Raw genomic sequence first — 23,446 nt, 5'->3', positions numbered from 1 at the left:
AGTAGGACGCCTTTCAGATGAAGTATCTCCAAATGATCGAAAATATCAAATGATTGGAATTCAAGCTGAATGAAGAGATCCATTTTCTAACTAAACAGGTCCCACGCTCTCAAACGGTCACCCTGTGCTCTCTAAGGTGGTATTGTCATCTGCTCCGAATACCTACCAACTTCTCTGCAAGAGTCAGCTTTGACTTCGACCTACTAAAAGCAGGATGGAAAAGACCCCCCGGAAGACCAAAAACACAATGGCTAGATGGCATCAACAGACACCTATCCCTTCCAGACAGTCTACTTCCGAATGCCCCAGAGCTGGTTCAGGACAGAACTGTCTTCCCGTCCTCCGCAGGCCCCCTCTATCTGCACAGCCTATCAATAGGTACACTCACAGGCCCACGTCCGCCGAATGCCCAGCCCCTGTGCCACTGGGCGCTCACAGAATGCACAGATTCGCTTCTCCCGAGAGAAAAGCATGCCCCAGCTCCCCAAGTTCAGCGCCACTCAACACACAGCACTGAGAAACGTTTGCAGTTAAACCAAGAAGAAGTGTATTTAACAAGGAACAGAGAGTCAAGTAACAGCAGGTAGCTGGAAGTGTTGGAAACCAGGGATTATGCCTAAAATACCATCAGACCACTCCTTCTACAGCCTAGTATTGCTCACCAGTGTTTTTCAGCCAGGTAGGCTGCGACCCCTTTTTCATGAGACAAGCCGCACTTTCAGCTAGTGCCCTCAGGAAAGGCTGCAGAGTGTATCTCTGCACCACCAGTGGCAGCCCCCAAATCCACTTGTAAACGGGACCCCATCCTGCTGGTTTAGTTCTTCCTGTCGATTCCCTCTCTGGAAGATCTCACAATCCCTTCTCTAGCATTCGGCTCAGGCTGTCAATGGGTGTCCATTGTGAACCATACAATACCCAGTTTACACGTAGCCAGATGGATTGCTAAATCTCTCTTGCCTGAAAGGAACCTGTGTCTCACCTTTTGGGGACCAAGTCACAGATGTTCAGAACATAATTTTCAGTGTATACATGTAACTCTTTCCCTATTATCCGTACGTACATTTCACAATGATTACGAGGCTCAATGTGACACAGGCTTTCTGTAGAAACCCTACACAACCCTGTTGGGCACCTAGTACATAAATACCAGACCCTGAAACCATTATGACCCCTTTGCCCTTTGCCAGCTGGCACCAGGAGATCTCTGGGTCACACACCCTAACCCCTGGAGCACCAAAAGCACATGGAAATTAATGTTTCCCCAAGGTTTTTGATGGGAAAGAATGGTGAGAAATTGGAGAGGAGGCAGAAAAGAGCCCCAGAAATGCTCCGTGGGCTGACAGTGAGAGACTGAATGAGCTCAATCTTTTTAGTTTACAAGAAGGAGATGAAGAATGACTTGATTATAGGGTATAAGTGCCTTCGGGGGGAGAAAACATGGGGTACTAGAGGGCTCCTTAATCTAGTAGAGAAAGACAGAACAAACACCAACGGCTGGAGGCTGAAACCGGACACGTTCAAATTAGAAATAAGACACATTTTTAACGGTGCGGGTGATTAGCCATTGGAACAAACTACCAAGGGAAGTGGTGGATTCTCTATCTCTTGATGTCTTCAAATCCAGACTGGCTGCCTTTCTGGAAGACGTGCCTTAGCCAAACACAAGTGATGAGGCTCAGCAGAGGGGTAACTGGGTGGATTTCATGGCCTGTGTGATATAGGAGGTCAGACCAGATGATCCAATGGTCCCTTCTGGCCTTAAACTCTATGAAAGAATAGCCAAGGACCAAATAAGCCTGGAGACTGAAGTCCTCCCCCACAATCCCCCGTGTTCAGAGCCACACTCAGGACACCATGCAGTGCATAACAATAACTCTAGTAAACCTCACAAGCCCATGGACAACACACCAGGCTCTATTATTACATGGCTCTCATGACACTAATTCTACACAGACGCGCCAGGGAGAGCAAGGGATCTCACATGCATGCATGCAGGTGTCTCTGGGCACCTGTCTGCTCATCCTTGCTTTACCTGCTGGGGTCCCATTCACCATTGCCTTGCACCTCGGCAGCCAATTACACCTGTGCAAATGCTACCCCATTGGAGTGCAGGGGTAGAAGCGACAGCCCAAAGCAGTGGTGAGGCTGAATAAGGTGATGGGGAAGGGGCCCCAAACACTCAGGCATCCCGGCACTTGGGACGACCTTTCAGCTTCTACTGAGCAGGTCAGGCTGTGCTGCACTCAGGACCATAGCCAGCACTCCTAGGCAATGAGACGTTTCACTTGCATAGAGGGAGGGGCTGACAACTGGGGGCCAGTCTGTCATAGAATCAGAATATCAGGGTTGGAAGGGACCTCAGGAGGTCATCTAGTCCCACCCCCTGCTTAAAGCAGGACCAGCCCCAACTAAATCATCCCAGCTAGGGCTTCGTCAAGACGGGCCTTAAAAACTTCTAAGGAAGGAGATTCCACCCCTCCCTAGGGAACCCATTCCAGCGTTTCACCATCCTCCTAGTGAAATAGTGTTTCCTAATATCCAACCTAGACCTCCCCCACTGCAACTTGAGACCATTACTCCTTGTTCTGTCGTCTGCCACCACTGAGAACAGCCGAGCTCCATCCCTCTCTGGAACCCCGCTTCAGGTAGTTGAAGGCTGCTATCAAATCCCCCCTCACTTGTCTCTTCTGCAGACTAAATAACTCCAGTTCCCTCAGCCTCTCCTCGTAAGTCATGTGCCCCAGACCCCTGATCATTTTCATTGCCCTCAACTGGACTCTCTCCAATTTGTCCACATCCCTTCTGTAGTGGGGGGACCAAAACTAGACGCAGTACTCCTGATGTGGCCTCATCAGTGCTGAAGAGCGGGGAATAATCACTTCCCTCGATCTGCTGGCAATGCTCCTACTAATGCAGCCCAATATGCCGTGGCCCTGTCACACAGATGCCCTGCACCTGGCTCTCAGGACACACCTAGCCATCTTCTAACAACCCAAATACAGCAGCAGGGGTGTGGAAGGCAATTGTTTTTTGAGTTTATTGCTCCTGCCTGGGGAGCTCTTCCATTTAATCATTGACAACTGCACACATCCAGGGAGGACAGGAGAGCCCAGCTCCCAGTTAGGGGCCTGCCTCTCAGTTACATTTAAGGTCCTTTTATGTTGCTCTGGAAGCTTAAAGGGGTCTCAAAATGGGCATAATCAGCCCCCCACTCCCCGGAACCTTCCTGTGCAGGGAACCCCCTGGCCATGTAGAAATGGCTCAAGGGATCTGCACAAGCTCAGCTCACAGGGCACGGGGCAGCTGGGGGGCATGGCCAGAATGTGTCAATGAGAGCAGCCCTGAGGCTGCATTTGCACCAGTGACCCATGGGGAAATGTTGTGAATTCCCTTGCTGAGCCCCCAGGCTGGGCTGTCCAGACCCTTCTTGACACCTAATGACCTGACAGGAGCTCCAGGTGCAGCTCAGCAATCAGTGCGTGTGACGCATCCCGTGGCAGGGAGCGTCCGACCCCGGGGCGACCCACTCGGGCACATGCCACCACACTACAAATTGAGGTGCAGCTCGGGCTGGCGCTTGGGCTCTGATGGACCCTGAGAGCTCCAGCTATGTTCCACAGTACAGTAGCCCTCCCTCGCCCACCCACATCAGGCCTGGATAGATTTCACTCTCCCAGACAGCTAGCTGGACCCTCGGCTAATGCTGCGTAATGACAGGACAGCAGAAATGGAGATCACACAGCGGTGAGACTCCAACTGGCCGCTGCTCGACCAGATAAGGGAGGAGCTCTGAGCTTTCCTGGCGTGAGAACAGGGTCAAGCTCCAGGCCAGCTGTCTGCCTTCCTCCTTCCCCAGCAGGAGACAAATGACAGCAGATAGGAGGAGACCAAGCCATTCAGATACAAGAACTCACCCACCCAAAACTCAAACTCAGCCCTGAGCTGGTTTTTCCCCAGAGATATGAAAAGAACAGGGTTTAACTACTATGTGGCGTTTCTGAATTTCTAACAGCCGTTTGCCTTTCTGTAGCACTGCCCCCCACTCCCTGCGAGGCCCATGGCGCTTAACAAATGTGAACAAACCAAGCTTCACACACATGCACAGCCTCTGAGATAGAGAAGAATCATTACCCCTGTTTTCTGAATGGGGAAACTGAGGCACAGTACCATCTCACACTGCATCACTGGCAGAGTCCTGACTAGTTTTCTGACCGCCTGAGTCCCAAGCTGGTGCCAGGCCTACAAGACTATCTGGCCCTCACACCTGCCTTTACTCTTCCCCCTCTCCCAAGTTCTGCCCAGGGCCCAAAATGAAATCACTGAAATACCAGGAATGACAACGTTTCCAACCCAACTTCATCCACAAAGATGAGGAAAGAGCCACAGAAGCCCAGCTAAAGCCACCTTTATAAAGGCCCTCTGAGGGCAAGCAGCAAGCACATCAGGGCAGCCCAAGGCTGGGCACAGGCCCTGTGGGCCCCTGCGGTAATCCGCCACTGCCCATGGGCTACTGTTAGCCAGATTGACATACATCAGCAACGGGCACCTAGGTGGGGTGGGACCACACTTGGGACACGCAGCTGATTGCTGTGAATGAAGCAGGCTGTGGATCACCTCTGGCAGCCGAGCAAAGCCAGGGGATTCTTTGCTGGAGCTGCTGGACACGGACAGACGGTGCGGTTCTCTCTGGCTCCCACACAGACTATCAACAGCCCGTGCTGCTCACTGGCCCCGCACAATCTGCCTACAGAGAGAGCTGCCGTGGGAGGGGCTGCTGCCTACACTGCAGGGGAGACATTTACTGGAAGGAGGATCCCGGGCAAACACCATACCCGCAGCCCCTCTGAAATGCACCCACAGCCACGCTGTCGGCAGAGGGCAGCAGCCAACCAGCCCCCAGTGAGAGCAGGAGGGGACATGCTGGCCACCCCCCAGCGCTAACGAAGAGCAACGTGGACTCTTTCCTCTCCGTGGAGAACGGGATCCGGGGCTCCGGTGGTTATGCTTGTGTGTGTGGCCATGGATTCACTTGGTAGTTTAATGAGCTCATTAGGCACATGTCCGGGGATGCGCCGCGCTAACGAGCAACTTATTTAGTGGCGGATAATTGAGTGGGGCTTGTTTGATCTTTGTTCTGAAGATTGATGAGTAGTTCGGTGCTGCCCGTGGCCAGGCCGGAATAGTAAAGCAATGCCATCGATTTCCTTTGAACGCTGAAGGGAGGCGTGAATCCCGCTCACTCTCGGGTAATGGCCTTTGCTGGCAGAGCCAACCGGTGCCAAGTGATTTGCCAGCTCTGTGGGGCAGCGACACGGTGGCGAACTTACCCCATGGACGCCCAAAGATCACTCAGCACCCACGTCCCCGGTCCCAGTCCAGTGCTGCTGACTCCGTGGCTGCTCAGTGCACAGAGGGCTGATTAATCTTTTGTGGGCCCCACCCTCCACTCCACTCGTTCTCCGCCCCGAGGCCCTGCCCCACTTGTCCTCTTCCCCCTGAGGCTCAGGTGTGGGCTGGGCGTGGCGAGGAGCACTCCCCGGCAAAACCAAAAGTCAGCACCTCTGCGCCCTGGCACCGGCTCCATGGGGGAGCCCCAGGGAGCTGACACGGAGACCGAGCTGTGGGCAGGGGACGTGTGTGGGCACTGAGGGGAGGCGTGTCAGAACATGCAGGGTGGGGTGGGGCGGAGGTGGCAGTTGGCATGACCTGGAAAACCCAGAGGTGAGCGACACCTAACAGAAGCACTCAGCGTGATCTGGGGTCTCCTCACCGGCGGGGCTAACCCTTACTTGGCCAAACTCAGTTCAGCCTGGCTGAAGGCTGGAAGCTGGGCTGGGGCCCTTTGTGGGAGGGAGGGGAGCCATGCAGGGGGGCAGCCAGACGCTTGGGCAGCTCGCAGGGGGGCAGGTTGTTTATCATGGGATTGGGGGAGGTTCTGGCGGCGGAGAGGGTTCAGCAGAAATTGGAACTACCCAGAAAACGGGGGGAGGGAGGATGTAACAGCCACCGGGGCTGGAATCCGGGCAGGAACCCCTTGCGAACAGCGCTAGGGGAGTTCGATCGTCCCACGTGGAATCCCTTCGCCTGGCTGTGCCCGCTGCAGAACTGTAACATGCCCACGACCACGACTAGCCCAGGGTGGGCCCCCCATTGCCCCAGCGGTGCCCCAGCACCCACTTTGCAGGATGGGCAAGGCAGGCTTCCAAGCCCCAGGTGGAGAACTCCTCTGGCAGAGAGACAGAGGCTGTTCAGCAGCCCCCGTCCCCCACCTGCCCTCTCCAGCACTGCCCTCTTTGTACGCTTCCAAACACAGGTGCCCCAGCTTAACACGTCCTTTCCCCTCTGACAGGCAGCTCAGAGCTGGGGACGTGGCCAGCCAGGTCTTTAATCAGAGATTAAACTTCACCCCGGTAACATGACTGTGGATTAATATGGCAGAAAGTGCCCATCTCCCCCCCACTCAGCGTAATGAGGCAGGAAAACAACGTGTGTGTGTGTGTGTGTGTGTGTGCGCGCGCACGATTGAAGTCTCAGTTACCCCATCACACAGGCCCTGTGCCAGAGCCCTGCAACCTCCGGCGAGATCCGCCAGCCCTGCGGTATTGATGGTCCCACCACAGCGCTGAGGCAGAAGCCCGAGCACCTCGCTGGGTGAATGTCAGCGAGAAGGAGCGTAACGAGTCTCTGGCTGCACAGGCCGGGGTGGGCATTGCGAAGGGTTGTAAGGCAGCATAGGAGCACCAATCGCTCACGCTGGCAGCGTAGGAGGAGGGAGGAAGTCCAGGGACCGCTGACGGATGGATCCGTGTATCTAAGACAGGCCTGCTGCCCCTGCAGTCTGGCAATAGAAGCAAGGCCAAGTCTCAGAGCTCTCATCCGGAGCCAAACGTCCCCGGATTTCCGATCGGAGTTTTGGTTCAGGCCGTTAGACACAAGGGCCAGCTGCCAGTTTCAGCTCTGGATTTTCAGCCTCCTGACCTCACAAGCACCAGGCAATTCTTAGATCGAGACGGGCTGTTTTTCTAAAAGCTCCGCTCTAGTTCAAACCAGAATGAATGCAGGGAAGCTCTCTGGCCTGTGTGACACAGGAGGTCAGACAGATCCTTGGAATCTCTGAATCCAAGCAGGGATCCGAAGGAGGACTTGGCCGCGGCATTCTGGAAGTTGATGGGGAGTTTTCCCATGGTTTAAGCAGCAGCATAGGAGAAAGCACAAAGATTCTTGTGGGAGAAGCAGATGATCTAGGCTGGCATCCTGGGGCAGTAAACACAGGGGTCAACGACATGATAAGACACGGGTGGATATGTGACTTGGGGATAGATGGAGAAGGGCTTTGAAAGTGAGAATGTGTGTGTGTGTGTTTGTGTGTGTGTGTGTGTGTGAGAAAGAGCGTGCGAGAGAGAGATGCAATGGAGAAGGCACCCGGTGCTGTGCAATGATATAGCGCCACCGCTTGGGGAGGGATGGGTGAAACCTCAGAAAGGTCCAGAAGCTGGGAGAAGCATCCAAACATATCCACATCCCTTTGGGCTGCGGGGCAGGCCGGTCTCTCTGCAGAGCAGGAACTCTTGTGCTAGTTCCACTCCCTCATTATGACTGGGACTTTGCATTTCTGGGGCAAAAGGTTCCCTTTCCTTGCCCCCCAACATAACTGATTTCTCCCCTTCATAACCCAGCACAGGACTGGGCCAACCTGAGGACTCTCCTGAGGGTCTGCTATGATATGTGGAATCACAGTCCTCCTTCAACAGGATGCGTTCATCAAATCCCAACACTCTACAACCACAAAGACGCTTCCACTCAGCTCATGTTCCAGCTTGGTCTCCTTTGTCTACCAGGAACTCTATATAGCACATAGAGACATCTAGTGGCTGAACTGTAGGCTACAAGGAAACATACTGCAGTGGCTGTGAAATGATTCCGTTGGACACTCCCCGTAACACGTGTATGCAATGATGCCCCTGAGCAGGCTGCCTACGGGGATTATTCTTTGGACCTCAGGGGCTGAATGCATGAGCCTCTATGGGTCCTTTATCCAGACGGCTGGGGAAGGAAATCCCCTGGGGCCCAGATGCTTGATCCTCGCAATTAAAAGGGACGCGCTTGCACCAGCTTTTGCCAGGTCTCCATCAGTACTACCGGGGAGGGAGATGGAACAAGCAAGCTGGGTTCCACACTTTGCAGGATCCAGGCCTGCCAGTTCCCAGCCCATGTCCTGTCTGAGCCTTAGTGAAAACAAAGCAGGCCAGGGCTGGAAGCGCTGCCTCGTTGTCTGTGACTTTCCTTGGCAGGTGTACAGCAAGCACATGTGCTGGGGGAGGATCGGGGGATGCTTGTTTAGAGAAGCTGCAAATAATTAGGTGACATGTTTGAGTGTTTACTGTGCCGGCCTGGCCGCATGAGCAGCAGGAGCTGCCTGCCTCGCTGTTTACTCCTTTGGAGATGCTGCCGTCAGTTCCAACACAGAGCTTTGGAGCACGGGCAGCAGATGGTTTAAAGACATATCACCTCGATGCGTGGTGTGGGATCGACCTCCGTGGTGACCGACATCCTCAGAGCAGGTGCCAAGAGGGCAGCGGCGGGACAAGTGTCCCACACAATGCTCCTGCCTTGTGGGGAAGGGACGGCCAGGCTCCGTGATGCAAGGGTACTAGTTGTGAGGGTGGCTGCTGAGATATGCAAAAAGAAAAGGAGGACTTGTGGCACCTTAGAGACTAACCAATTTATTTGAGCATAAGCTTTCGTGAGCTACAGCTCACTTCATCGGATGCATACTGTGGAAAGTGTAGAAGATCTTATTATATACACACAAAGCATGAAAAAATACCTCCTCCCACCCCACTCTCCTGCTGGTAATAGCTTATCTAAAGTGATCACTCTCCTTACAATCCTGGATTTGTGCTGGAAATGGCCCAACTTGATTATCATACACATTGTAAGGAGAGTGATCACTTTAGATAAGCTATTACCAGCAGGAGAGTGGGGTGGGAGGAGGTATTTTTTCATGCTTTGTGTGTATATAATAAGATCTTCTACACTTTCCACAGTATGCATCCGATGAAGTGAGCTGTAGCTCACGAAAGCTTATGCTCAAATAAATTGGTTAGTCTCTAAGGTGCCACAAGTCCTCCTTTTCTTTTTGCGAATACAGACTAACACGGCTGTTACTCTGAAACCTGCTGAGATATGGAAGCTGCTCCAGGAAGAAGTGGACCCAGACCCACCAAACACGGTTCACACTGGCCTTGCCACAGCTGCCAGATGGGAATGATCTTGGACTGGAACTGAAGCAGCAATGTAGACGTAAAAGGATCCTTTCTCCCTGTACCGGTACCCTCAAGTATTCATAATAACAACACCTAGCTCTTATCATCAACCTCATTTTACAAATGGGGAAACTGAGACACAGAGCATCTGCGTGATTTGCCTCATGTCACACACACAGAGTCCTTGGTGAATCAGGGACTTTAACCTATGTCAGCTGAGTCTGACGCCTTTGGCCCAGCCACTGGACCATCCTTCCTTCCAAAACAACCTCACCTACTCCCGTGGAAACTCAGCAAAAACATACCTGCCCCTAAACTGTTCCCTTGCCCCATATACACCGCTCTATGTCCTGTGAAGCCACATCGTGGCTGGGGTTCTTTCCCTTTCATGAATGTGCACCAGGATCCCCTGTGATATCAGCACTGCCCTGAGAACGGAGGGTGTTAGTTAACCTGGTCTCCCATATGCTGGCTTTTCAGAATGCAAAATAGCGTAGGTCCTACCTAAACAAGGGCTACTTTATTTCAAAGTGATAGAACTGTGGGTAAAAACAAAAACCTGAAATACAAAATATGCAAAAGGCAGCTCCCACCACTAACAACATATAACTAACCCGAAGAATGACTTAGTTAGGGACATGACAGGTTCTCCATCACTTGGAGTCCTTAAATCAAGACCGGATGTCTCTCTAAAAGAGATCCTTAGGCTTGGAAGGGTTAGTTTATTATCAGTAAATGTCGGTAAATGTCGATTTCACCAAACACACGCAAACGGAGGGGAAACCGATAATCGAAATGTGCAGCTAGGCAAAGGAAGCAAAATGCTGCTTGAGAACTTCTTAGAGTCTGATTTAAGGATATCGACTGTGTATATTTTGACATGTGATGCTGACAATTTGCGTTTTAATATTTATAAAGCTTTAAATTTTTACGTTATTAAATAATTATTGTCTGACTTCCCCTCCCTGCAATGTCTGACCCTCCCATACGTCCCCACAATTGTGAAAATGTAAAAATCCATAATTGTTTTTAAAAGCTTAAAACGAAACATCGATTTGATCTGCCTAAATTACATAAAAAACAAAAAGAACAGGAGGACTTGTGGCACCTTAGAGACTAACCAATTTATTTGAGGATAAGCTTTCGTGAGCTACAGCTCACTTCATCATTGAGCTTACGCTCAAATAAGTTGGTTAGTCTCTAAGGTGCCACAAGTCCTCCTTTTCTTTTTGCGAATACAGACTAACACGGCTGCTACTCTGAAACCCATTAAAAACAAACTGAATTCTGCCAAGCCTGCTCATAGGCGTTCAGAAACAGGGTGTGGCATAGCGCCCCCTAGTGCATGCTGCCGGCTGTCCCCGGAAGTGGGCTAGAGAAAGTTGCGGAAGTGGGCAGGGTTCAGACACTGAATCTGGTTGCATCCATCATGTCACTGAGGTAATTGTTAAATAAAAGCATTTCACTGAAAGCCGAGACCTCCTGCTTCCCAGAGACCCTTGCTCTTTGGTGGCCAGAGATGACCTGGAGAAAGATGGCAGGCCTCAATTTACTACCCCCCATCCTCGGGCTTTCAGCTGGAAGATACCAACTCCCCCCTTCTCCTATGGGATTGCTGGAGGAGCGCAAGAAGCATGTGGAGATGAAGCACCACGAACAACGAACATTACTGCACCGCATGGGACTCTCCTACGAGATCATTATTAATAACCTTAATTGTTTGGCGCACTTGGGGGATACGCCACCCTTCTGTAGAAGTGGAGGTCTGGATAACTGGGGTGCCCCTGTTTTCAGACCTTTTACCCATGGGGTTTGTTAAATCCACCTTCAGTTTAGGCATTGGTCCTGCCATAAGCTCCCCGCTCCCACTGGGGTCTTTTCACATAGGCTCTCATTCCAGGATCAGGGCCTTCGTTTGTAAGACTGAAGAGTAGATTGTTTCCTCCGTGTGTTTGTACAATACACAGCTCAAAGGTGCCCACGGTATGACACAGTGGTCCAGGGAACCCCTCAGAATTTAAGGCCGGAGGGAACAATTACGATAGTCTACTTTGCCCTTCAGCATCATACAAGGCCAGACATCTTCCCCTAGTCATTCCCACCCTGAGCCCTCAGCAGTTAGTTCCCCGTCCCATCCAGCTCCTGATCTCAACAGCTGGGTGTGCTACAGACAGACTCTGCTGGAGCAGAATTTAAGAGCCAAGCTTCAGGCCTGCGGATTTTAGCAGGTGAGCTACAAGCGTGATGCTCTCAGGGCAGCCCTACCGTTCAAAGGATTGACTCGGGCATTTGGAAATCCAGGAACTTCTCCACGTGGGAAAGATGATGGAAAAGTCAGATATTGGTTAAACATTTGTTTCTTAAGGGCTCCCACCACCGGTCAGGTTTCATACCTAAGCAGATCCATGGCCATGCCCCTTTTAAATGACACTCCCAGGCACACCTGGGCCTTGTAATTTAGGGAAACAACAGGACCAAAACATGAATTACAGCTGCCCCAAATCAACAGAACCCTCCAGGGTCTGGCTTCCTTCTAATTTCCACGCTTGTTCTCTGCAGGATACAGGCTGATGTCATTTTAATCATGGGCATTTTAATACCCCTCAAAGCTTTTTTTTAAAAAAAAAATTCCAAGGGATTTGATTCCAAAATGTTGCACACTAGAGCAAATGCACCCAGAAAATTAAAGGAAAAAGAGCGAGCGGGAGAGATTTGTCAGTTTAACCCAACCCTAGCCGGCCTGTAAGACATGCAGTAGGAGAAAGAAGCCGTGCGTGGACGGGTCTAACATAACATCACTTCTCCCCGCGCTGCTATTCCTGTTGGCTGAGGCTGGGCAGTGGTTGCAGCGGTTTCCCTGCCAATATTTCGGTAAGGCTTGCTTTTCCGTTCGCCTGCCAACGCGCGGCACTTCCAAACCCACCCAAAGGAGAGATCTCTAGGGAATCTTTCATCCAGTCATGTGACAAATGTCAATTAAGCCTCAAATCCCACCTGGGAGGTTAGGTCCGGGTTAATATTCCTATTATGCTGGTAGGGAAACTGAGGCATGGATTATTTCAAAAGGAAATCCAATAGGTGTTGTGTCACTAGCAGAGGCAGGAATAGAGCCCAGGCGTCCTGACTTGTGACCCAGTGCTCTGGGTAAACGCCCGACTGCACAGCGGGACAGAGGGGACACCGTGGTGCAAGTAGGCGGGATTGTATGGTACACCGTACCAGTAAAATATTTATAGCTGGTTCACATACTGGAAAGAAACAGGAGGAGCAGAACGTGGGGAGGGCTGTGGTGCATTGGCAGAGCTGGCACAGCACATCCCCATGCCACCACTTTGCTTGGCAATCACCATCCCCACCACCACCACCACCGAAGGCTGCTAAGGCAGAATCCACAGCAGCCACGGGGCACACCACTGCCTGCAAGCTCCCATTCCAGGCCGCTTCACGCCAGGCCTTACAAGTCCCTCTCTACATCCTCATATCAAATCCGCTTCCCAGGGTAGGCTCACAGACAAGCTGCTGCATTTGTATGGTGTTCACAGCACAGACCCTCCCCAGAGCGTAAAACCCAACTCTACAAAGAATGAGCAGGATAATGGGTCAGGAAATCAAAGGGTCTGCCGGGGTCTCCCAGCTGACTCCACAAGCAGCTATTGCTTTCCAGGGGCCCGAAGCAGCAGCCTGCATGTGCGTGTGGATGCGCACCCATCTATGTGTGATTGTATCTAACCAGCAAGTTAAAGAAGTATGGGCTGGATGAATGGACTATAAGGTGGATAGAAAGCTGGCTAGATTGTCGGGCTCAACGGGTAGTGATCAATGGCTCCATGTCTAGTTGGCAGCCGGTATGAAGAGGAGTGCCCCAAGGGTCGGTCCTGGGGCCGGTTTTGTTCAATATCTTCATTAATGATCTGGAGGATGGTGTGGATTGCACCCTCAGCAAGTTTGCAGATGACATGAAACTGGGAGGAGAGGTAGATATGCTGGAGGGTAGGGATAGGATACAGAGGGACCTAGACAAATTAGAGGATTGGGCCAAAAGAAATCTGATGAGGTTCAACAAGGACAAGTGCAGAGTCCTGCACTTAGGATGGAAGAATCCCATGTACCGCTACAGACTAGGGACCGAGTGGCTAGGCAGCAGTTCTGCAGAAAAGGACCGAGGGGTGACAGTGGACAAGAAGCTGGATATGCGTCAACAGTGTGTCCTTCTTGCCAAGAAGGCCAATGGCATTTTGGGATGTATAAGTAGGGGCACTGCCAGCAGATCGAGGGACGTGATCGTTCCCCTCTATTCGACATTGGTGAGGCCTCATCTGGAGCACTGTGTCCAGTTTTGGGCCCCACACTACAAGAAGGATGTGGAAAAATTGGAAAACGTCCAGCGGAGGGCAACAAAAATGATTAGGGGACTGGAACACATGACTTATGAGGAGAGGCTGAGGGAACTGGGATTGTTTAGTCTACGGAAGAGAAGAATGAGGGGGGATTTGATAGCTGCTTTCAACTATCTGAAAGGGGATTCCAGAGAGGATGGATCTAGACTGTTCTCAGTGGTAGCAGATGACAGAACGAGGACCAATGGTCTCAAGTTGCAGTGGGGGAGGTTTAGGTTGGATATTAGGAAAAACTTTTTCACTAGGAGGGTGGTGAAGCACTGGAATGGGCTACCTCGGGAGGTGATGGAATCTCCTTCCTTAGAGGTTTTTAAGGTCAGGCTTGACAAAGCCCTGGCTGGGATGATTTAGTTGGGGATTGGTCCTGCTTTGAGCAGGGAGTTGGACTAGATGATCTCCTGAGGTCCCTTCCAACCCTGATAGTCTATGATTCTATGTACATGAAGGGGGGAGTCTGGCAGGATATGTGTGAATTTTGTAATCTATTCCTCTGTGTGTGTGTGTATGCGTGTGTGTGTGAAAGAGAGAGCATCTACAACATGTGAGATTGTATGTACATGACGGGGGCTTGTGGGGTGGAATGTCAGTTTCCTTATCTATTCCTCTCTGCGTGCAGGCGATCATATATGTACATGATGGGTGGAAGCGTGGAGGGACATGTCAATTTCACGATCTGCTCCCGGGCCTGCGAGCACCCACCAGAGCGGAGATTGGGGATAGAGGCCGTGTGTCCGGTTCACTCCTGTGTGGCTGCTGCGTTGGCACTTGACTGATCCCTGGGGTCCTCTAGACACAAGATCGGCCCCCAGAGGCACCCAACGCTCAGCCAGGTATGGCGATTACCAAAGCCGGTTTGCAGGCAGCCAGCAGGACGGCCTCATCCCCACAAGGACTGGCTGCAGGAAGCAGCTCCTTTCTTCTTGGGCGTGGTGCAAGGGTTATTCAGGAGGGGGTGAGGAGAAAACCTGGTGACTATGGGTGTGCCAAGAGCTAGCACAAAGCGAAGCAAGGCTGCAGTGGCACCTGGGTTCTGGTTTCTCCATGCTGGGCTCAAAGTGAGGCAGGATTTCAGTGGGCCCCAAATTGTAATTTTCCCCTATCGTGATTGCTGCCGCCTTCCCATCTCGGTCTGCTCCAGTCCATCCCAAGCACAGCCAGGCCAATCCCCCCCTGCTGCCACCACAGTCTCTATACTGACTTTCCTTTGCTGTCTGCATTACGCTGAGCCTTCTCCAAACCTCCACCTCCTCCTCTACAGCCAGCCCTTTCCTCTGCCTGCTCCCTTCTGTCCCCTGGTCCCCCCACCTGAGACGTTCTGTTCCCTCACCCTCTGCCCATGTGGCCGGACCACCCTGCCATGCTCAGCAGCAAAGAACAACTCAGGCTGAGTGGAATGTAGGTCACGGAGAAACAACAAGAAAGAACAAAAGTCAAGTCTCCAGGAGAGAGCGCTGTGTGTGTGTGAGAAAGAGAGAGAGAGAGAGAGAGTCTGCAGGGGCTCAGAGAACGTAAAGGCGCCGTGTGCAGAAAACAAAAGGCATCGTAGTCCTGTGGGGACAAGCACCCCAGATATTTATCAGATCCATTCATATTTTGCTTTACTCTCTGCTGGGATGGTATAAAGTGACCCGTTGCACTTTCTCGCTCACCTGCTCCCAGCACACAGCTCTGTTCAGGTGCAGAGGAGATTTGAGCTGGGATTCCCAGGGGAGCCTACCAGTTGAAAGTCAATGAGAGTGAAAATGCCAGCTCAGGGTGTAGGTTACGTACCAGCTGCACTGCTTGTAAGCCGCCCCATGAGATGCCCTGGGACATGCGGCTGCTGGCTGTTATCCCAGCAGGAATGAAACACTCCCTGCAACAGGAGTGCAACTGGAACTTGTGAGCTACCCCTGAGCAGGGATTTGGGGATATGAGCTGCTACCCCTGGGGAGAGCATTTCTCACCCCGGACGAGCTGTGAATTGCCTGTGACTAACACATTTATCTGAGCATAAGCTTTCGTGAGCTACAGCTCACTTCATCGGATGTGCTTAAGCTCAAATAAATGTGTTAGTCTCTAAAGTGCCACAAGTCCTCCTGTTCTTTTGGCGGATACAGACTAACCTGGCTGCTACTCTGAAAAGTGTAATTAGAGAGGTGTTGTGGAGCCACTTGGTGGTATCAGCTGGCATCTCAAATTGAATTGCCTCGTTAGACTGTCCCTCCCCACCTGGTAAGGCAACGCCCATCTTTTCATGCACTATGTATAAATATACCTGCTACTGTGTTTTCCACTCCATGCATCTGATGAAGTGGGTTTTAGCCCACGAAAGCTTATGCCCAAATAAATGTGTTAGTCTCTAAGGTGCCACAAGGACTCCTCGTTGTTTTTGCTGATACAGACAAACATGGCTGCCCCTCTGAAACCTGTCAGCTTGGGCAGACAGTTCTCCACATGTGGCCAGGCAAGTCACACCTCTGCTAAGGCCCAGCCCCACCCCGTGGAGGCATTTTCAGGGCCCCATCACCAAATGTGTTTTTCTTCACAGCCCCTTGGGAGGCAGGGTGGTATCCTCACCCCCATTACCCAGATGGGGAACTGAGGCAAAGGCGGCCTAAGGGCCGTTTGACAAAGATATCAAGGTGCTTGCAAAGAGGGACCTGGGGGGATTTTCACAAGCACACCAGCCCCGCTGGCTACCTGGCCCTCAGCAACTTGCCCAGGGTCATGCAGGGCGTCTGTGGCAGAGGTGGGAATTGAACCCTAGTCTCCCAAGTCCCAGGCTGGCACCCTAACTGGGCCATCCTTCCATGCTGTGGGCAGCAGGGCAGCCAGGCTCTCTTGTGTGTCGATTGCCAGGGCAGCATCAGCCCTCGCCCATTTCCCCTCCCCCAGGCACGTGGAGCTTGCCAGAGCTTTTCTGCTGGGGGGACTCCCTTCAGGGCAGGAGAGGCCCTGGTAGCGGGGGCTGTGGGAGTCCTAGTGCCAAGGAGGTGAAAGGCACAAGGCCTCCACAGACAGACCGGGCAGATCTCAGGGGATGCACGAGCTCTGTGGGCTCCCCCTGCTTGCTCCCAGGGGGGCCGCCTGCTGCTCAGTGCCCTCAGAGAACCATCTGGGAGGACTGAACAGGGATGAAACCTGCCGTGTCCTAGGAAAATCCAACTGGTTTCTCTACGAGTTGCTCCTGATGCCTCAGGCCCCTCTAGAAACGCCGGGGGTGTTTGCTCCTCTAGGGTTCTAGGCAGGACTGGAACCAGTCCCTGCGGGAGGGGATGCCAAACAGCCCAGCCTCCCTACTACCTAAGAACATCAGAATGGTCTTACTGGGTCAGCCCAAGGGTCCGTCTAGCCCAGTGTCCTGCCCTCCGACAACGGCCGATGCCAGGTGCTTCAGAGGGAATGAACAGACCAGGGCAATTACCGAGTGACCCATCCCCTGTCGCCCATTCCCAGCTTCTGGCAAACAGAGGTTTAGAGACGCCTAGAGCATGGGGTTGCGTCCCTGCCCATCTTGTCTAATAGCCATCGATGGACTTGTCCTCCATCAACTTATCTAGTTCTTTTTTGAACCCCGTTACAGTTTTGGCCTTCCCAACATCCGCTGGCAATGAGTTCCACAAGTTGACTGTTCACTGAGTGAAGAAATACTTCCTTTGGTTTGTTTTAAACCTGCTGCCTATTCATGTTATTGGGTGACCCCTGGTTCTTGTGTTATGGGAGGGGGTAAATAACACTTCCTGATTCACTGTCTCCACTCCAGTCATGATTTTATAGAGCTCTGTCATATCCCCCCTTAGTCATCTCTTTTCCCAGCTGAAAAGTCCCAGTCTTATTAATCTCTCTTCATACAGAAGCTGTTCCCTACCCCTAACCATTCTGGTTGTCCTTCTCTGTACCTTTTCCAGTTCCAATATACCTTATTTGAGATGGGTGACCAGAACTGCGCGCAGTATTCACGGTGTGCACCAAGCCAGGGGAAGCTCACCCTTTTCTCTTCAACCTAGCAGGACCTTCTCCCGAGGGCCCAGCATGAGGGATGTTCTGTACCAAGGATACATAACCCCCCCCCCCGACACACACACACTGACCCGCACCAGGTACGGAGACCCTCCACCCCTGCTGCCCTGGCACACTGGGTAAGGTGCTGCCCCCCCCCACACGGTGGCTATGATGCCCCCCACTGACACACTGGGTACAGCACCGCCCCCCCCCGCACACACACTGTGTACGGTGCCACCCCCCCCACAAACTGGGCATGGTGCCGCCCCACATACATACACACACACTGGGTACGGCGCCCACACACACACATAGCGGGTACAGTGCCACCCCCCCACACGCTGGGTGTGGCGCCCCCCACACACACACACTGGGTATGGCACCGCACCGCCCCACTGGGTACAGTGCCGCCCTCCCACACGCCGGGTATGGTGCCCCCCCAACACACACACTGGGTACGGCGCCCACACACACACACACTGGGCGTGGTGCCCCCTCCCCCATGCATGCACATACACACACACACACACAGTACGGCACCTCCCCGCCACACACAAACACACACACTGGGTACTACGGCACCCCCCCCACACACACACACGCTGATACACTGCGTACAACACCCCCGTCCCCTGCACACGCACACACACATACACACACACACGCGGTACGGCACCTCCCCACCACATACAAACACACACACTGGGTACTACGGCACCCCCACACACACACACACTGACACACTGGGTACAACACCCCCGTCCCCTGCACACGCACACGCACACACACACACAGGGTGCAGTGCCTTCCCCCCCCCCCGTACACACTGACACATGGTATGGCACCCCCACACACACACACATACTGACACACTGGGTACAGCACCTCCCTTCCCCGCACATGCATGCACACACACGGTACGGCACTCCCCCCCCCACATACACACTCACACACTGGGTATAGTGCCTACCCCCCCCCCCACACACACACACACATTGACACACTGGGTATGACCCCCCCACACACACACACACACACACTGACACACTGGAATTTGGGATAGCCCTCACTTGCGAATGCCTCCCCCGTGAGTAACTCAGTGTATCTGGGAATGAATCAGCCCCTGGGGTCACTGCCCCGGGGACCTGAGCCCCACTGATGCAGCCTTCCTGGGCTCCGGCTCCAGCAGGAATGGGGGCAGGGGGCTCTGTGTCCCCTGACTGGAGAGGTTACCCCCAGTCTCCCACAGGCACTGAGGCCTCCAGTCTCCCACTGGGCAACCCTGCACCGATAGGATCCAGTCAGGGCCCAGCAGCTGGCCGTGTCATCCTGAACTGATAATGTATATGGGCCAATGCCGCCGTCCCCCACTGGATGGAATCAGAACTGCTCAAGTGCGTGTCATTCCCCCTTTACTGCAAATGGCCACTAGAGAGTCTCCTTTAGCTTAAGCACTTGGGGGAAAAGAAGACCCAAGTTCTAGTCCTGTTGCCCCGTGGAGGTCAGAATGGCCATGATGCGGACCCTAGTGACAGCCGCGACCTCACAGCTGGATTTGTTAATCGCTGTGCTCCTGAGGTGTTTGGACCCTAACACCCACCCTCTCCTTGTGTGTGGTCGTAGAAGGGGTTACAAGAGACATCCCAGCCTGACTGGCCCTGCACAGACTTGAATCAGCTACGTCAGGGCAGAGGAAGCCCAGGTGTCTCGGCTCGACGGAAGGAGAGTGAGACGGTCCCTTAAGTACCTTGGGCATAAACGATTCAGTCCACAGAGTAGTGCCGCAGGGAGGGAGGCAGGGTGCCCCAAGCCTACAGGCCGCAGAGTTTGGCTTTTCTCAGCACAATAACCTCAGTGACTCAGTTTCCCCAGGTGCGATGGCACTTTCCTCACGGGGGAGGGGACAGTTGGGCAGCTGAACTTGCCCCAGCTTGGTCTCCAGCAGAGAGCAGAAAGAGGCCAGCGGAGCTCAGATGCCTTCGAGCAACATATGGGAGGTGACGGTCCCTTAAGTACCTGAGGCCTAAATTATTACTCACAACACAGCGGTGCAGAAAGTGGGTCCCGGTGAAAGGGAAACCTGTCAGGAGAAGAATCCTATTCCTTCCCTTAGCTCAGTGACTACAAAGCATCAGGCTGGACAGCCTTCGCCCTTTCCCTCCCATGGCTGGAAGGAGAGTGTGTGTTTGTGTACATATGCACACAGGCAACCTGCGGGGCTGGCCGCGAGGGCTGGCCCTGTGTGTTATCAAAGGTTTTAAGAGCCACGCAACCATCGGATCTAACCCAAGGTTCTAGACTCACGGGAAACCGAAAGAGTCTTTCGGAGCTTGTGTACTTCTCGTTGCTGACTAGTTCTTCCAGTTCATGGAAACAGATCCCGCTAGCCATAGTGTGTGTGAGCGGATGGATGGACTGGATGGACTCTCAACTGCTCCAGTGTGTGTCTTAGGCCCTACACTGCTAACAGCGAAAGGAAAGTCTCCAGTCTACCCCTTTTTATTTCAAACACAAAGGGGGGAACTTTCAAAGGCACTTCCATTTGTGCCTTCAAAATTTCCCTCAGGCCGAACTTTGGGATCCAGTCTGACAGTTCCTCGGTTGCATCAACGAACACATCCATCAGGTCCGTATAGTCACGCCAGCAGAACTGCTTTCAGGGCCTGGCACAAGGCCCTCTCGTGTTTATAAAAGCACCTAGCACAATGGGGCTCTGGCCCACGACGGAGCCTTCTCCGTGCTACCGCAATACACATAAATAACAGTGCAACGTATGGTACTTCTTAGCAAGGAACTGCTGTGGGACTGCAGTCCCCAGATGGGCAGGTCTGGGGTTAGAAATTAGGGTAGTCTCCTTTTCCCACACTGTTGTGTAGTGTTGTTATGAGCTGTTAACCAGCTGCCACAATCCCACCCCAGAAGTGGCTGCATTTCAGTTACGAGTAAAACAACAGGTGCATTTTAGTTATGGGTGAATCAATTTTTAGGTGTATAGAATAATCCACTGAGGGAAAGGGACTTGGAACCGTTACCTGGACCTAATTTTTGTGGCTGGCCTAGCTCCTAAAGCCTATGCACTCTGAGATGAGGACACATTGTACACATATATAGAAAGAGACAGTCCCTATTCTAGAGCTTGCAAGGAGTGGGTGGGGAAAAGGGAGGATTCTTATCTGCATTTTGCAGGTGAGGAAACTGAGGCATAGAGAGGCGCAGTGTCCAAGGTCATATAGGGAGACTATGGTAAAGCCACGAATTGAACTAACAGCTCCTAAGTCCTAGACCCGTGTCTTAGCCACTGGACCATCCTCCCTTGAAGAGGAGGAGGAGGAGGAGAGGCAGCTCTGGGAGGGGATTTTGAAACATGCACCTGGATCCAAACCTATGAGCATCAGGTCCGGCGTGGGAAGCAGCAGTGCAGTTCAAGCTGCCCAGGGCTAATAGCTGTCCCCGGGAGACTCTCCCCAGCACCGACTCCAAACACCTACTACAAGCCCCCTGGCCAGTGCCAGGTGCCCCAGAGGGAATGAACAGAACAGGGAATTATCAAGTGGTCCATCCCCTGTCGGCCATTCCCAGCTTCTGGCCAAGCTAACTGGGTAATGCTGCACATGCTGCTGAATGAGGGTCCTGGCTCACCCCCACATGAGAGCCACGGCTCACCACAACATTGCCAAGTGAGCCAGCTGCACCTCACATGAACAGGAAGTGGGGGGTGACCATTAACCCCCTCCCCAAAGGGACCCCGCCATGGCGCAGCCCTGCACACTCCCAGACGAGACGGCAAAACCCCAAACCATGCCAGACAATTGCAGGGATAGTGTTGTGTCCATCTGCTCTCAGTGACCAGGCCATGAATCTAAACGTGGCCTGGAGCCAATCAGCCCTGATCCCCTTTGCTTTGTGTTCCGGAGAGATCAGATGGGAAAGAGATTGCGATTTGCAGGGGGGGCATGGAACCAGTTTCCACAGACCCCCCAGCCAGCAGCTGTGCAATCCCTGACTGAACAGGGGAGCCAGCCCTGCTCCCCCAGGCAAGAGACCAGCAGGGGCTTGGCTCCGAAAGGAAATCAACATGCACAAGGATTCCTTAGCAGCCCACACTGCCCTGGACTGGGTCCAGGCAAAGCCCGAGCTGGGAAATGCAGCCCGCCCCTCAAAAATGTGACCACCCCCCAACTGCCCCAGCATGTCAACAACCCCAGCAAACAGCCCGGGAGAGGGAGCTGCGCATTGCAAAACCGCCGCCAGTCTATTCGTCTCTTCCTCGGGGAATCAGGCCAGGGAGAAAACCCAAAGGAGGCCACCCACTTTTGAAAAGTCCAGTTTTTCCAGCCTACGCTGTCTCATCTCCCAAGGGCTGGAGCTGCAGCGCTCCGGTCGAACAAAGCGACGTACGCTGGGCACCCTGGCTAGCGGCAGATGCCTACCGAGAGCGAGAGCCCAGGATAATGTGTGATTCATTGGGCTATTAATGTGCATTAGGTAGAGAATGCCTCATCTGAGAGCGGACTGCTTGGAGTCTGCATTCTCTCTCCTGTGCCATTAAATACCACACACAGCTCTGCTGCTCTGCACACAAAGCAAATGCCTAGATCTCCCCCCTGAAAAAATCCTAGTGGATAGAAATGCACTGGGATTAGCAGGCTGAACGACAGCTCCTTAGCGGTATCTACAGTCCAGCAAATATCCAAATAATGCAAGAGCAAGAATCACCATCTGCAGCAGAATAACCCACATTGCAAAAAAATATATATTAACCAACCTGGTTCCTTTGTCTCCCATGGCCCAGGCCAACCTTCCAGCCACTTGTCAGGGAGTCAGGGAAGGAGCAGAGAGGTGTGGAAAATTACTAGATGTTAATTTGGAGCCAAGGAAGCGGTCTCTTTCGGCAGGAACTGCTGCTCGCGCTCTCACCCACACAAACCCCAGCTGCAGACGACGCAGCGAACTCCACGGGGCTGTCGCCTTCCTCCGTGTCTAATAACAACAAGGCGGCTGGGCGTGTGTCCGTCCGGCTCTGAAGTGCCTTTGTTTCTGGAGATCACAGAATGGAACAAACCCAGCTGTTGTGCACAGATGTAAAACCAGCCATGAGATTACGGGCACAGGCGGGAATCCAAGGCACAGGGACACACACACACACACAGAGGATCCCTTAGAGGGAGGTTGCGCTCAGACACGGCTGCTCCATCTCTCCCACTGACAGCTTCCCCTCTTGCTTCTAGGGAGAGAGATCCACCCTCGCTCGGCTCTGAGCAACACTGCCTCCTACTCCAGGCTTGCACAGCTCAGGACGGAGCCGTACACAGCTGCTGCAGCCAGTGTGGGGAACAGGCTCAGGCAATCATCATCATCATCATCTCCACTCCGGCTGCCCAGAGCTGCGTGAGAGCAGGGGGCTGGCTCTGCTTGTGGCCTGTGAACTCCAGAGCGTGTGTGTGCTCGGCAGCTGGCCAGGTTGCACATTTCCACGCAGGGGAGTTTGGGTTTCCTGGAAATGCTCAGTGACCCTTCTCTTTCTGATGCCAGACAGCTGGGTTTGGGTAGAACCCATCCCACTCTGGCTGCTTGGCTTGCAGGACAATGCGCAACCGGTCTCACTCTGGCGCTGCCCCCGGAACTCACCCCTGGTCAGCCTCTTATTAACAACCACCTTCCCCTGCAGCACATTGCATCCAAAGGGCTTTACTGAGGAGAGACTGGAATTGCTCCCCCTCCCCACAGCTGAAATGCAGCCACCTCTGGAGTGGAACATGGCTACCGCAATACACGGCCTCCCAGTGCTTCGCAAAGCTC

The 23,446-nt window shown here is 53.1% G+C and overlaps 1 protein-coding gene across 3 annotated transcripts in view; it reads right to left on the bottom strand.

Moving 5' to 3' along the window:
- The window catches only part of ARRB1 (arrestin beta 1), a 175,365-nt gene extending 152,252 nt beyond the window's left edge, over positions 1-23,113 (bottom strand). The window contains exon 1 of one of the 3 annotated variants that reach the window (XM_074954585.1): positions 22,413-23,113. In XM_074954585.1, the coding sequence (XP_074810686.1) occupies positions 22,413-22,432 (20 nt within the window). In that variant the 5' untranslated portion in view covers positions 22,433-23,113. The remainder of the gene's footprint in view (positions 1-22,412) is intronic. The other 2 variants (XM_074954578.1, XM_074954593.1) reach the window with 2 other exon arrangements.
- Between the last annotated feature and the right edge of the window lie 333 nt (positions 23,114-23,446).

This window comes from Natator depressus, chromosome 1, assembly GCF_965152275.1.
Source record: "Natator depressus isolate rNatDep1 chromosome 1, rNatDep2.hap1, whole genome shotgun sequence".
Classification (NCBI taxonomy): domain Eukaryota; kingdom Metazoa; phylum Chordata; order Testudines; family Cheloniidae; genus Natator; species Natator depressus.
This window is presented reverse-complemented; position numbering and strand designations above follow the sequence as displayed.